The 15,026-nt window shown below is 48.4% G+C and overlaps 2 protein-coding genes across 6 annotated transcripts in view; one reads left to right on the top strand and one right to left on the bottom strand.

The window, feature by feature from the left end:
- The window catches only part of PSTPIP1 (proline-serine-threonine phosphatase interacting protein 1), a 37,519-nt gene extending 35,042 nt beyond the window's left edge, over positions 1-2,477 (top strand). For 3 of the 4 annotated variants that reach the window (XM_012651875.1, XM_012651877.1, XM_012651879.1), the window contains 2 exons: positions 861-913; positions 1,158-2,281. In XM_012651875.1, coding sequence (XP_012507329.1) covers positions 861-913; positions 1,158-1,573 — 469 coding nt within the window. In that variant the 3' untranslated portion in view covers positions 1,574-2,281. Of the gene's footprint in view, positions 1-860; positions 914-1,157 lie in introns of all 4 variants that reach the window. The other variant, XM_012651876.1, reaches the window with a different exon arrangement.
- Positions 2,478-10,798: 8,321 nt separating this feature from the next.
- Positions 10,799-15,026, bottom strand: part of TSPAN3 (tetraspanin 3) — a 26,685-nt gene continuing 22,457 nt past the window's right edge. For both annotated transcript variants that reach the window (XM_012651874.1, XM_012651873.1), the window contains one exon: positions 10,799-11,701. In XM_012651874.1, coding sequence (XP_012507328.1) covers positions 11,609-11,701 — 93 coding nt within the window. In that variant the 3' untranslated portion in view covers positions 10,799-11,608. The remainder of the gene's footprint in view (positions 11,702-15,026) is intronic.

Raw genomic sequence — 15,026 nt, 5'->3', positions numbered from 1 at the left:
GACAGTGGGGAGGGTGCCGACCGGGCTGCAAGGACCAGCCCATTCCAAGGCCTCAGGAGGCCCTGGAGTCTCCCGCTCTCGGGAGGCTGAGGCTTGCGGAACCGCCCGCACTCAGAGAGGGGTGCACACACCCCTCTGAGAATCTTACGAAAGCAGTGGCCCCAGGAGGAGGCACATCCACACCCAAACAATGCTACAAAAACTTGCAGGACTCAGCCCTCCCCGCACCCCGGTGAGGACCCGGATCCCAGCATAGGTGGTCACTTAAGCACTTACGCCTGCCTCTACTCAGCCCGCATGCCTGTCTGCCTTGTGGGGTGCCCAGCGTCGGCCTTATGCTTGTTTTGTTTTCCTCTTTAATTCAGCAAACCTTCAAGACCCCAGCTCAGTGTAGGCCAGAGACAGGCCCGGGGCACATTAGCCCAGCCCGGCCTCCTGGAGCTCACTGTGCGGCCGGTGGCACAGCCGGCTGTCACTGAGGGCCGTGGGAAGGAGGGCTGGCTGGGCCCCTGCTGGTGAAGGCCCCAGGGGGGCATGTGGGGCAGCTGTAGGACCGGCTGGAGTAGAGGTGGGGCGGGGAGGAGCTGGGCATTTCCAGGAGCCTGCGGCATGGAGGTCTTAGCACCCGCCAAGGGCCCTGCAGGGAGCAGGGGCTGAGATGGGCCCGGGTGTGAGTGGGAGGGCCCGGCTGCAGAAGGAAGAGCCACTGGGAAGACCCTCTGAGAGCCCTCCTGCCTGAGGGGCACCCCATAAATCGCATCCCCAGCCCTGGCGCTCTGAGAGTTCTCGCTGCCTAAGCCCTCTCTCCCCGCGGGGCCGGAGGGTCACGTGAGGGACTCACCCTCCTTCCTTGGCCCCAGGTTCTCCGGGCTGCTGCATGGAAGTCCCAAGGCCTCGTTGGCAACTCCTGCTGGTACCTGGGGGTGATGTGGGGGCCCCCAAACACACTGTGACCCCGGGGGGAAGGAGAAGACTCCCGTGTGGCACAAATGGGGCCACAGAGGCCCCTCAAGGGGAAGGGCGTGCTCTCCAACAGCAAGCGGGCGAGAGGGAGGGGGAGGCAGGGCCAAGCAGGAGAAACTAACTCCACCCCGCAGGACCTCCAGGGGCCAATGTCCTTAGACAGGGGAGGGGTACAGGCCTCACCCTGCTCTCAGCCTCCACAGAGACCCTGACCTCCTGCCTCGAGCGGAATGAGGGTGTCTACGCAGCTGTGGCCGTGCGGGAGACACAGGGCGACCTGGTTGCGCCAGCCCAGGACTACCGCGCGCTCTATGACTACACAGCGCAGGTGAGGCCCCGGCCCTCTGCTGCGCGGGAGGGTGCGTGTGCGGGCGAGAACGGACGCTCGCAGGCAGCTGCGCTGGGGCACGAGCGCGGGCGCAGCCCTCGGTGCTTAGGCGGCCCCAGCGCGCCTGCTCAACAGCTGGTGATGGGGACCAGGGCCTGCGTCTGCGTGCGGGACACGCGTGGCATGCACGTGCCTGCGCTGCCCCGCAGCCGGCCCCGTGTGCCGTGGGCACAGGCACACACATGCAGGCAGGTGCCGGCGCCCGGGGCTGCCTGCAGGTAATGGCGTGGGGGTCAGGCCGTGTGGGTACAGAGACCAACTGCAGCCACGAGTGAGTCCTCCCCTTGGGCCAGCACTGATTTTCTGGTGTCCACAGGGAGAGGATGGGCCGGGGCAGCCACAGGGTAGGGGTCCCGAGACCCCTAGAGTCCAGTCTGCTCCCTGCTTTGAGGGGAGGTGCACGGCTGGACCCCAGCTCCACCTGGGCTGAGGTGGGGCCCCGCACTTGGCTGGCTCGGGGACGCAGACCCCCATGCCCCGGCAGGGCAGCCAGGCCAGGCGAGTGACAGGGTCCTTGGCGTGCTCTAGTGAACTGGCTGGCTGGGGCTGGGGACTGGCAGCGAGGGAGGCTGGGTGGTGAGCCGTGGAGAGCGCGACCTGGGCTCAGGGTGTGGTGAGCAACCCTGCCCCTGCCGTGCCTGTCACTGCGTCTGGAGCAGAGAAGGGGGCAGGGGAAGAACCCCAGGTGGGAGAAGCCTACGATGACAAACTGAGGGGGACAGAAGGCAAGTCCCTTGGGGCACCCGTATCCTATACGTCTCCCAGGAGGTATGGGTGTGACTCAGCGGACCCTGCCTACCCTACTGACAAGCTGACCAGGGCCCTCCCAGCAGGCCCCGCCAGCCCCATGTGCTTTTCGTCTCTTGCCCAGAATCCCGACGAGCTGGACATCTCTGCCGGGGACGTTCTGGTGGTCATCCTGGAAGGGGAGGATGGTTGGTGGACAGTGGAACGGAACGGGCAGCGTGGCTTTGTCCCTGGCTCCTACCTGGAGAAGCTCTGAGGAAGGGGCAGCAGCTCCCCCCACCTGCCCTGCCCGTGGAGTCAGTAGTGTCCCCACCCACCCTGGCCTTGCTGGGGCCCAGACCGAGCCTCCCCCACCCTAGGATGGGATGGGTGCCGGCTGCGCCCCAAGGAGTCTCCCATTAGGAATAAAGGGTGCGTTCTTTTCTCCTTGGTCTGCTGGGTCCCTTTCTCTTTCTCCTGCCTTAGCAACCAAGCGCTCAATTCAGAAGAGGCAAAGGAGACAGGGCAGGAGCCTGGAGAGCAGAGATGCCCCCTCAGACAAGGCTTCAGCTGTAGTCTCTGAGGGCCCCGGGCCAACCCACGGTCTGCTGGGGACACAGAAGAGGCCCGGCCCTGGTCACTGGGAGCTCCCAGAACACCAGGGAGACACAGTCATACCTGGGCAAACGGAAGGATGCAGGGGCAAGGGAGGGTGGGGCAGGGGTAAGGCGGTGGAGACACCCAGGGAATATTCTGGGAGTGAGCAAGCTGTTTGGAGCAGAAAAGCAGCGATGGGTCTGCTGGAGCTGGAGGGGCCATGGTGGAGTGTCTGGGAGGACAGGCTTAGAGGCTTGTGGGTGCAAGGGGGCCTCACGGCCTTCCCCACCCAGCTGGGGCCTGGGGAGGCCACTGCTGCCCGTGACACTCCCTCTCAAGCACGGCACCCCGGGAGAGGAGACAGGCACTTTCTAACCCCGATACACAGCGGACGATGAGCAGGGTGTGGGGGGCGGGAGACTGAGTGCAGGCTGTCCAACACAGGACACGTGGTGGCTTGTCTGGGAAGCGGCCACTGGGCTGGAGAGCCATTCTGGAAGAATGCAGGGCGTAGAACGCGACCTGGCAACTTATGGGATGTGAGGCGAGTGTGGGGGAGTGAGAAGGGGAGACGGGGAGGATCTCAGCGCTGGGCCTGGAAGACGGGCAGGTCTCCCCCAGGTGGAGCGAGAGATGGAGGAGGGGCAGCAGCAAGGACAGAGCCCCAGCAAGGGCCCAGCCGGCGCGGGACAGGCGAGGGGCCGGCCACTCGGGTCAGGTCCTGTGTGGGCAGGGAAGAGGAAAGACGAGAGTGTGAAGTTAGGTACCAGTGCTTTATTTATTCCGCGAAAATGCCCTGTCACCTTGATTGAGCATCCATTCCACTGCAAAGATTTTTTTTCAAACCTTTGGCCTAGATATTTGTCATCATCTTTGACAGGTGCCGCAGTGTCTGTGGGTACTGGAAGGTGATGGGTAGCGAGTGTTAGATAACAAAGCCTGTTCTCCAGTCATTCAGGCGGCCAGAGAATAGCACTGAAAGCAACTCTTGGGTCACAATTTATAGGGGGGGGGGGGGACCCACAAATGAATCTAAGTCAGAGTCATTGCCTCTGCAGCCTTTTCCATTTCCCCAGGCACCAGGTCACAGCCTCGGCTGCCGGGAGCTACTGCGTGGAAGGACGGCCTTCCCAGCAGAGATGGTGCCAGATAAAGAGAGAGCTGGCGTGTGTGACTGGGTGTATAAATAACTGCAGCCTCTTCCTGACAAGGGCCCAGACCGCAGAGCAGGAGGGAAAGCACAGCTTCTGAATCAGAACATCAGGGTCCAAACCCAGGCTCACACTTCCCTGCGTGGTCTTAGGCAAGTCACAATTTCTCTAGGCCTCAGTTTCACCATCAGTAAGATGGGTGCAATATGCCCCATACAAGTTGCTGTCTCCATAAGGTTCAAATAAGATAACAGCTAACTGCTAATTAAAAGCAAGGGATACTACTCTTAACAAAAAGGCCACAACCTCCTAATCCTGGCCATCGTCAACAGCAGCTTTGAGCTTAGCATAATCACCCCCCATCCCCATGCCTCTGGGACAGCTGGGGTTGTCATTGAGTCCTTCCAATGGTGAGGAGGAGCAGCAATTCACCATTTGGCCAAACTGGACACACACACCAGCAGTGCCAACACCTAATTCTGACCACTGCCCCACAGCCATTCCTAGGCCAAGTGAGCTCAGCATAAGAGTTAGCGCTTGGGCTCAGTTCGGCTGAGCCTGATGGCTGCCTATTTCCCCACCCGGCACGGGAACCAGCAGCACAGCCCAGAGCAAGGTCATCCCCAGCAAGTAGGCTCCATGTCCTCAGCATCCTCACGGGATTATCAGGACCACTTTCGAACTGTGCTCAGCAGAGCCCCCCTAGCGCCCAAAAGGAGGAGACGGGTGGGGTGCTCCATTTCAAGCTCTACTCACAGAGTTTACGTGTTAGACTAGCAGTGGTTCTCAACCCTGGCTGCTCAAGGGAATTAGCTTTTAAAAATGCTGTTTGTCCTACATTAGACAAACAGAAACTGAATCTCTGCAAGCTGAGCTTTTGCATAAATATTTCAAACCTCTTCCTGGTGATTCTAACGTGTTCAGACTTGAGGACGACCTGGCTAATGGGTTCTCCAGCTAAAAATTTTAAAAAGTTTGAAAACCACATTTTTATGGCACCATAGTGACTTATTTCAGACCGTTAGTGTCCACTATTTGCCAGATGCTAGAAGATGCAAAGATAACTAACTTTCTTTCTACCCTATAATTTCCCTGTCTTACTGTCTTCATTGGATAAACTCAGGAGAGCAGGATCTGTGTATGAGTCAACTTCCCAACAGCCAGCAACACGCCCAGCACTGTCCAGACAGGTATGCAGTAGACAGACTTGGGGGGTTTCTGCAAGGTCACTGTACAAGACCCTCAGGAGATCTCAGAGACACCGCAATAAAAAGCCACATAGAACACACACATTATTTTCAAGAACTGCAAGGATGCTGGATATGAAATCAACCCATCCAAAAAATACGTGCTGCTATACACCAACAATAACCAATTAGGAAATGTATCAGGAAAATTACTCCATTCACATTAGCTGCAGGAATTAAGTTTAACAGAAAAATTTCCTAAGTAAACTCTGTTAAGATCTGGAAGAAAAAAACCCCCAAACCAATCAAACTGGGCAGAAAATTCAGAAGAGGCTGAAACACCTCAAAAACACATCCTGGGCCTAGCTAACAATCGAATACATACATTCGTGACCAGCCTGGGCAATAGCAAGACCTTGTCTCTACAAAAAAAATATAATAAAAAATTAACCGGGTGTGGTGGTACACACCTGTAGTCCAGCTACTCAGGAGGCTGAAGCAGGAGATCACTTGAGCCCAGGAGTGTGAGCTATGATCAGAGGCCACTGCACTCCAGCCTGGGTGCCAAAGTGAGACCCTGTCTCAAAAATAAATGAATGAATGAATGAATGCATATTTCCATCTTTTGGATTAGAAGAAAAGATAAAGGCTGATCACACCCAAAGTGTAAACAAGGATGTAGGGAAATGCACATTGTCATACACTGCTAGTGGCTATATAAATTGATAGAAGCTTTTTGGAGACCAATTGGATGTATCCATAACAATTTTTAGATGTGACTTTTGATCCAGAGCAAATCCACTACCAAGAATCCATCCTTGAGTACATGCAAAAATGCATGACACAGAAAATGCTTTGGAAATTCAATAGAGGTGGTGGTTGCACAACATTGTGAATACACTAAATGCCACTTGTTTACTGCAAAGTGGAAAATGTTATGCCATGTGAATTTCAACTCAATACTTTTTTTTTTTTTTGAGACAGAGTCTTGCTCCATTGCTTGGACTAGAGTGCTGTGGCGTCAGCCTAGCTCACGGCAACCTCAAACTCCTGGGCTCAAGCGATCCTCCTGCCTCGGCCTCACGAGGAGCTGGGACTACAGGCATGCGCCACCATGCCCGGCTAATTTTTTTCTATATATTTTTATCTGTCCAGCTAATTTCTTTCTATTTTCAGTAGAGACGGGGTCTCACTCTTGCTCAGGCTCGTCTCGAACTCCTGACCTAGCACTCGGCCTCCCTGAGTGCTAGGATTACAGGCATGAGCCACACGCATGGTCTAAAATTTTTTTAATTAAAAAAAATTCTTAAATAACTGCCAGGATGTGTATAGAGGTGTTCACTAGAGTTGGGCTAGAGGCAGCCTGAAACTCTATCCACTATACATTGGTTAATCATGGTGTTAATATATCCACTAAGCTAACAAAAAGCAATGACAAATCCCACAGTCTGACATGAAGAGTACCATACTATGTCATGAAAAGAAAAGTAGGACCTTGTAGATTAAAATTCACAATAGCAAAAAGCAAAACCAAAACTTCCACCAAGTCTGCTTCTGTACGTGTAGAGAGGAGAGTCTGGGAAGACACACACCACTGCTAAACTTGCTTCCTTGTGGGTACTTTGTTCTTTACAGATGTCTACGCTGTTTACATTTTTTAAAGCACCACTTACTTTTGTTTAAAAAAATTGTCTTTTAAAAAGGTGGTATGACAAGTTCTGTCAACCGCTAGGGCAAGAAGCAGACACTCCGGTGGGAATGAGCTCACCTAGTGCAGGGGACTTGGGCTCCTCAAAGGAACACTGACTCCAGGGCTTGGACACAGAGGGCGCCAGATGAGCCCGGAATGTCTGGTGACAGACCTGCGGAAGTGCATCAGAGAAATGCTAGGACACAGGGCGACCTGAAGGGGCTCCCCACTGGCCAAATCTGGAACTATTTAAGGAACTCTTCCCCCACCCCCAAAAGGACAATGATGAATTATAGACTGTTGAAAAAAATGGGAACCCATCAGTCCACAGTGGATGTAAGTGGATATATAAAAATAAATGAGGGATTTGCTAAGAAAATATAGAAAAATAAAATAAATAAAAGAATAAATGGGGGGGCGTTGACTGGTAAATGAGGAAGGAGTGCTGGACTGGAAAGACATCCTTTGGCAAGTGTCATCATAAGGGCCGAGCCAGGCCAGAATGTGCAGTATTTGCTAAGTCTGGGGAGAAGTTTGGTGAGGAAGATATTTACATGGTCTTACAGTACATCCCTGGAGACTGCTTATTAGTCAGAAGGGAAAAAATAGTAACTATGCCATGGAGAAAGTGGACAACACCTTGAGTGGGTGTGCCAACCATTAGTTTTTTGCCTCTTAGCTCCAAACTCACCTGTCCTTGCCCTTCTTGTCACACTGAAGCAGGGACCTGTAAACAACATTTCTCTTTTGCCAGCTGGCCGACAAGGGCTCTGAAGGGGAGGCAAGGCTAGCGGAGGAAGGTCTTTCTGTTTCCTCTGGTCTGGCACGGTGCCGGCAGCATTCTCCCAACAGCGGTTCTCTGCTCCTGCGGCTTGGGGGTGGGCACCTCCAGTGAGCTGACTCTTTAGCACAGGGCAGGCAGGTGTCCCTGTGGCAGCCACGGCTGCCCCTTGGAGGTCTCTCAGCTTTGGGGGAAGCTCCTCTGAGATTCCAAGTTCCTCGCCCCTAGGGTGGCAGCTGTTTTCAGCTAAGCTGTCTTAGAGCTCTCTTTTTACCCCTTTTAGTAGTTAACCACCTTTTACACAGTTAACATTTATATTAAAAATGTCCTGTTCGTATTTCTCCTCACTCGACCTCGTGATCGAAATTAACATCAGGGCAAAGAGACATTGTGTGCCTCCCGGTGTGAGGCCCTGAGAGGCCACGGGACACAGGTATATTCCAGCCACCTGGAATGCAAAACCCAATCTAATCAAGAAGTAATTATTAGATAAATCCCAAATGAGCAGCACCATTTAAAAGGAGGAACTGTATTCTTCCAAAATGTCAATGTCATAAGAGAGAAAACTATGGAAATATTCCAGATTAGAGAAGACCAAAGAGACATGACAACTAAACATAATACCTGATCCTAGACTGGATCCAGAAGAACAGAAGAAAAAACATGCTATACAGGACATTATGAGGTCCACTGGAATACGATTGGTAAAGTATTTTATCAGTGGTAAACGTACTGAATTTGATAATTGTACTGCAGTTGTAAGAATATCTGTGTTTTTAGTAAATACCCAGGGAAGTATCAGGGGTAAAGGCCATGATGTGTACGTAGAAAGAGAGTGAGAGTGCACATCTGAGAATACATACGGCAAATCGAATGGGACGAAACGTTAACAGGTATATCTGGGTAAAGGATATTTGGGCCTTATACGTACAATTCTTATTCTTGTAACTTTTCTGTAGGTTTGAAATTATTTCCAGATAAAATTAATTTTTAAAAAAGGCTATAGAGGTTGGGCGCAGTGGCTCACGCCTGTAATCCTAGCACTCTGGGAGGCCGAGGTGGGAGGATCGTTTGAGCTCAGAAGTTCGAGACCGGCCTGAGCAAGAGCAAGGCCCTGTCTCTACTAAAAATAGAAAGAAATTAGCCGGACATCTAAAACCATATAGAAAAACTAGCTGGGCATGGTGGCACATACCTGTAGTCCCAGCTACTCGGGAGGCTGAGGAAGGAGGATTGCTTGAGTCCAGGAGTTTGAGGTTGCTGTGAGCTAGGCTGACGCCATGGCACTCTAGCCCGGGCAACAGAGCGAAACTCTGTCTCAAAAAAAAAGTCTATAGACTACAGCAGTGGTTCTCAACCATGGCTGCACCCTGGAAGCACCCTAGACCACTTCATCAGCTCTCGGACCCAGGAATCTGTAATTCTCCAAGTTCCCCAGGTGCTTCCAATGTACAGACAAGGGTGGAAAACACTGGCACAGTGGGAGAGCTCATTTATTCAATGTCAGACATGAGCAGCAGCTCTTTTGCCCTCACAAGAATAAGCACTGGGGAATAGGGTCGCTGGGTAGCGCAAACTCCCAGTCTCAGCGACATGTGGAATGGCTGAAGACTCTGGAGATGTTTAGCAGGTAGAAGCCGAATTTTCCCCTTCTCATCGGTCCCAGGCAAGGGAAAAAGGCATTTCCGGGATGACTATCCTAGGAATTAAACACAACTTAAAGCTGGCAGGAGCTAGAATGTTTAACTGGCCCCCAGAGCTACCTCCCAGCCTCATCTGTTTGGCTTCGCTGCTAACGTGGCCAGTCTGGCCAGCAGGCAAAGCACAGGTAGAGAGCTGCTCTCACCGGACAAATGGAGAGGGCTGAGTGCAGGAAGGGGTGGGAAGGGGTGTGGAATTATCCTCTTAGGCAAGTTCAAGGAGTGGGCTATCATCAATTGGTGCATTTTCCCAAAGTAATTCCCTACTTGAGGCCTAATTCTATCACACAGAAAGAGTGGAGGGAGGGCAACCAATGTCACAGTCCAAATATTACTCACCTCAGCTTCAACCTGTGACAGGGTAGCCACAGAATAGGACATATCAGAAACTGGAGGAACAGGGCTGGGGAGAGGTGGTGAAGTGAAGGTCACAAACATTCTTGCCCACAGTGTAACAGGTAGGGACAAGAGGTGCAATGGGTCAGTGGCAATATTACCAAATGCTTTGTAGCTCTCCGAAATCATTTGGTAACTTCTACTTTGTGAACAGGAGTTAGTTTTTACTGCTCTCCTTTCCTACATATTCTCCATTTTCAGGTGGGATGGACTTGCATGATATTCGGGCATCTCAAAATTGATGGGTCCAAAACAGAACATGAACTCATACCCCCCCACCCCTGGAAGTGATCCCTAATTGCTCCTACCTCTATGGCTAACTCTGTTTCCCTAGCTGACTGAGCCAGAAACCTGGGACTCACCCTAGATTCCTCCTTTCTTCTCCCTTCTCTCTGTATCCCATCCAGTCAACCAATGATCAAATTCTGCCATTTTTCCCCCTCCAGTCCAAGTCCAGCCTTCACCACGCCTACCAACAGTGCACTCCTTCATGCTTAAGTCTCTCCTGAATGACCACATCAAGCTAACTGACGCCTAGGCACGTCCCCTCCAATCCATCCTCAGACCGCAGCCATGCGGACCGTCCAGGACAGTCTGCTTGCATCACAGCCATGTTCAAACCCTTTATTAGCTGCCTCCATCTGCAAGTTGAGTCTGAGCTCCACAGGATGTCCCATAAGACACCAGAGAACCTGAGCTTTGCCACTTGTCCAACTTCTCTTCCCAGCCTTGTATTTCAAGCTCCAGGCACAATGAGCTCCTTATAGCTCCCTGTCCACACAAACATTCCCACTCCTGTGTGCTCTCTCCAATAAAGCCTATCCAGCGTTCAGGCTTGGCCATCTCCTCCAGGAAGTCACTCCTGACCTCTCTGGGCTCTTCCTTTGGCTCCCATTCTTTTATTACTACCATCGCTGCACTGTACGAAAGTCATCTGCTCCTATATACGTCTCCTACACTAGGACTCCAAACTCCCTGAAGACAAGGACAGCTTAATCACCATGTCCCCAGTGCCTGGTACACAGTAGATGCTCCATATTTGTGGAATATACTGCACTGAAAAGCATCTGTGGTTTTTTGAATACCAAGGCCTTTAGAATTTGGCAACAATGTAATGAAAACACATGCAAATCATAATGAACCATAGACAGCACCAACATAGAAAACATTATACTGCTGCTCTGGAGTTGAAATATCCCCAAAATAATTAAAAACTACATGTTGAGGGCTGATACAGAGTTTATTGAATTAGATTTTTCTATTTACAACTGAGATCACATCTACATACTATTTTGCTAGTCTACATGGAGGGGTACATTATTTCTAACAAGTTTGACTTAGGAAGAATGGGCTCAATCACACGAAAACGCACTCACACTAATTGTTTTAAAACAGTAGTGCATACATATACTCCTCCTATAAAGCCAGCTTTGATTAAAAACCACTAGTTTCAAATATCAGTCTCTGATTTTGAAGATGAACCAACATATATACCATATAATTCTAAAATCTATTTTAGCCATTTTGTACAGTTGCTATCTTATTGGACTAGAGTATATATTTTTCAAAAGGACACTGATGGGGGCACCATCTGGTGTTAACTTTAACCAGACAGTTGGCTTCCTCCCTCTCCCCCCAAAAACCTTTGGCCAAGAGTTCTCCATTGTGAAGACTGAAAGGACCTGGTGATACTTCAGCGTAAGTCCCATTACTTCTTGGAGGTAACAGAAGTAGGCCCACGTCCTCCTTTAATTCTACCACACTACGCCACTCACAATTGGTTCTGAATTAGAACATTTACCATCATACTTAAAAACTTAGGGGCATGAAAAGTCAGCTAGAACAAGGGAAAAGAAAGTCATGGGGGGGGTTGGTAAGTAGGTGGGTACGTGAAAAGCCAAGCTGCGGTATCCAACACCAGTGCACGTGTGCTTTCACTAAATGAACTTAGGAGGCCAACAGCAGCAGACCTGCTCGATTCACCTTCCAAATCAGAACAAGACTAAAGAGCTCAGGCTTGAGTGTTCTACTATGCATAGGTTCCGCCAGTGATGAGGAGCTCATAAGCAGGATCTCTACTCCTTCTGCACAACACGATGCATGCACACAGCATGCCCAGCAGCTGTTGGAAGAAAACAACAATGGGGGAAAAGGCTGAAAACTTTTATGGCAAGTGTGTATTTCTTTGCTGGCAATGGAGCTGTTTCAAAGTTCAATAACCTCAAATCATCAAAAAGGCAATAAAAATGACAGAAGGAATTTCTTATGAGGACATTATTTTTTAAGGAATTATCTGAGCACTAAGCTTCAGCTTCCCTGTCTTATACCCGGGAAATATTTGCGAAACCAGCAGAGGAGGCTCTCTTACTGCCACCTCTGCTATCAATCTAGAGCAATATTGTCCCAAAGAACTTTCTGCAATGATGGAAACATCCTACATCTGTGTTGTCAAATGTGGTAGCCACTAGTCACATGTGGCTATTGAGCACTTGAAAGGTTGCTAGTGCAACTAAGGAACTGCATGCTTTATTTTATTTAAATTAAATTTAGACACCTGTGGCTAGTGGCTACCATACCAGACAGCGAAGGTCCAGGGAGTGGAATGATTGTGACTATGTGTGTTTAATGGTGGTCTTTTTGGTCATCTGGATTTTGGAGAAATAGGTTTTATAACAATCCACAAAATTCAGTACACGAGTAGCCCTACTGTGGAAAACCAATCGTGATGCCAAAAAATACAGTTTGAAGGTTTTTGTTTCTTTCACGTTTACTCTTTTTGAAACCCAGGTTTGGGTCTGGGTATCACATACACGTTACTACTTAAAGGTCACTCTTCCTTCATCGTTTTATTTTAATAAGTCCCTAATCCTGTGGTAGCATTTTGGAATAGTAATGAAGTCGTGCCATGTTATTTTGGGTAAGTAAGAGGATTAATCTGGATTAAAGAGAAAACGATTCTAGAATTTTTGACCTACCATCTCACGAAACAAAAACAGTAACCAGAGGGCTCGAGAAGAGTAAGTTAATTTGCTGTTCTGACTTCTCATTGACAGCGAAAGGCCGGTTATTTGATTTTAAAAGGTTTAAGGCCTTCTGTACATTTGGGGTCAATCTAATTTCAGCAAAATGTACCCAGATCCATAAACAGACTCTCAAAGTTTGAAGTGGAAGATTAACTACTAATAAGGCACACACATAAGAGGAGGATATCCTCATTCCAAGTTCTCCATGGTATAAAGTCACACACTCCACTTTCTGCGCTCAGATTGGCCTCCATTCTACCCATTCAGGATGTGTGTATTTGCTGCTCAAATCCATCAGTTTCATTACATCACCATTTGCTGAGTGCTTACTAGTGCAAAGCACCTTAAAGACATTTAAAAAGTGGATATTGTTTAAGTTTACTAAACATCTTAAGCCAATTCGACAAGTTTAGCACCTAATTCCTAGAGAAATACATTTCTGTTCACTGTACATCAAAACGTTGTTAAAACAGCTATAAAATCAAACACAATTATGTTCCCAGGCAATGTTAAATTGAGCAATAAAAATGCAAAGCTCAGACATTACTGATTTGCTATGGCAAAAAAAGAAAATCTCTCTTCCATCCCCCACCTCCTCACATTCCTTTCAGCTGGTTAACTTCCACTGGAAGAGTCAGCATTCTCAAAATGAGGTCTAAAATAAGTATTTCTTTTCTGATTCTTTTATTTCAATTAAGTCAACTTGCATTGATTTAAAACAATTAAATAAGCTTGATAAAATCCCATTTGTGCTTGGGAATGAGTCTGTTTTTTTTTTTTTTTTTTTTTTTTGAGACAGAGTCTCACTGTGTTGCCCTGGCTAGAGTGCCATGGCGTCAGCCTAGCTCACAGCAACCTCAAACTCCTGGGCTCAAGGGATCCTCCTGCCTCAGCCTCCCAAGTAGCTGGGACTACAGGCATGCACCACCATGCCCGGCTAATTTTTTCTGTATATTTTTAGTTGTCCAATTAATTTCTTTCTAATTTTAGTAGAGACGAGGTCTCGCTCTTGCTCAGGCTGGTTTCGAACTCCTGAGCTCAAATAATCCGCCCGCCTCGGCCTCCCAGAGAGCTAGGATTACAGGCGTGAGCCACCGCGCCCGGCCGGGAATGAGTCTGTTTTAAGAACATTAAGCTCTACACAATAACTTCTTACCCTCACCCCTAAGTATTACAGGCCCATTTCCAAAGCTTTGCTATACTGAAATTTAACTGATTATTGAAATTTTCCAACAATAGACTTGGAAATATCGTACAAATATCTTAGCTCCAGTGTTATTTCTTGTAATGAAATGATGCCCTGCAACATTCAAGTCAGGAGAACTAACCTTCACTTAGCCCACTTAGTTCTATTTAATACCCAGAACTGCAAAAACTGCAAAAAATGACAAGTGGTGAGTAAAAAAACCTGATTGCCAAAGTAAAACGTTCTGTGATAACACTATGTAGGCAGTGGTATGGGGAAACAGGCATTCTTATAAAAAAATAAGAATTCTTGTACATTAGAAACACCCTTTTCTGACAAAAATTTGGAAATACCTATCAAAATTCACTCATACATTCTGACTCCTCAATTTCATGGCTATAAATTTTTGCTACAGTCTTTGAACATGAATCCTTGCATTTTTCTAATAGCAAGACTTACATAAATGCCCATTAATGTCAATTAAAATATGCCCATAAAATGGAATACTATGCAGCTATGAAATAAAAAGGTAGGTTTATACCCAAAATATAGTAATTTATTTTTAAGAAGCGAAGTACAAAAGGTTACAAACCATATGCTTCCATTGATATGACATTTTGAAATGACAAAATTTTAGAAATGGACAGATGATGGTTGCCAGGGTTTCCGGGGAAGGAAGTGATACAGTTATGACAGCGTCACAGGAGGGACCCGACTGGTGTTGGAACTGGTCAGTACCTTGACTGTGGCGGTGGATACAGAAACATACACAGGCCATAAAATTGTACAGAACTGAAGACACAGAAATGGGAAATCTCAACAAGACTGGCAGACTCCATCACGCCAATAGCCTGGTTGTGATATCATACTATAGTTTTACAAAATGTTACTGCTGAGGGAAGCTGGGCGAAGCACAGGAGGGATCTATCTCCCTGTACTGTTTCTTACAACTGCATGCGAATCTACAATTAACTCAATTAAAACAAAAAGCTAGGTATAAAACTGCATCTTATTAGCTTCTATTGGTTTATATATATGTTTGTATAAGCACAAACTATTTCTGGAAGGATATATGTGAAACTAATAGCAGTGGCTGCCTTTACAAAGGGGACTCAAGAACTAGAATCAAGACTAAGAGGGAGGCTTACCTTTGACCAAATTTGTATCATTTTATATCATTTGAAAAAAATTTTATCAAATGGGTATTGTCGATTTTAAAAAACTACCAAAAAGGAGGC

This window comes from Propithecus coquereli, unplaced genomic scaffold (assembly GCF_000956105.1).
Source record: "Propithecus coquereli isolate 6110/MARCELLA unplaced genomic scaffold, Pcoq_1.0 Scaffold372, whole genome shotgun sequence".
In the NCBI taxonomy this organism is placed as follows: Eukaryota; Metazoa; Chordata; class Mammalia; order Primates; family Indriidae; genus Propithecus; species Propithecus coquereli.
This window is presented reverse-complemented; position numbering and strand designations above follow the sequence as displayed.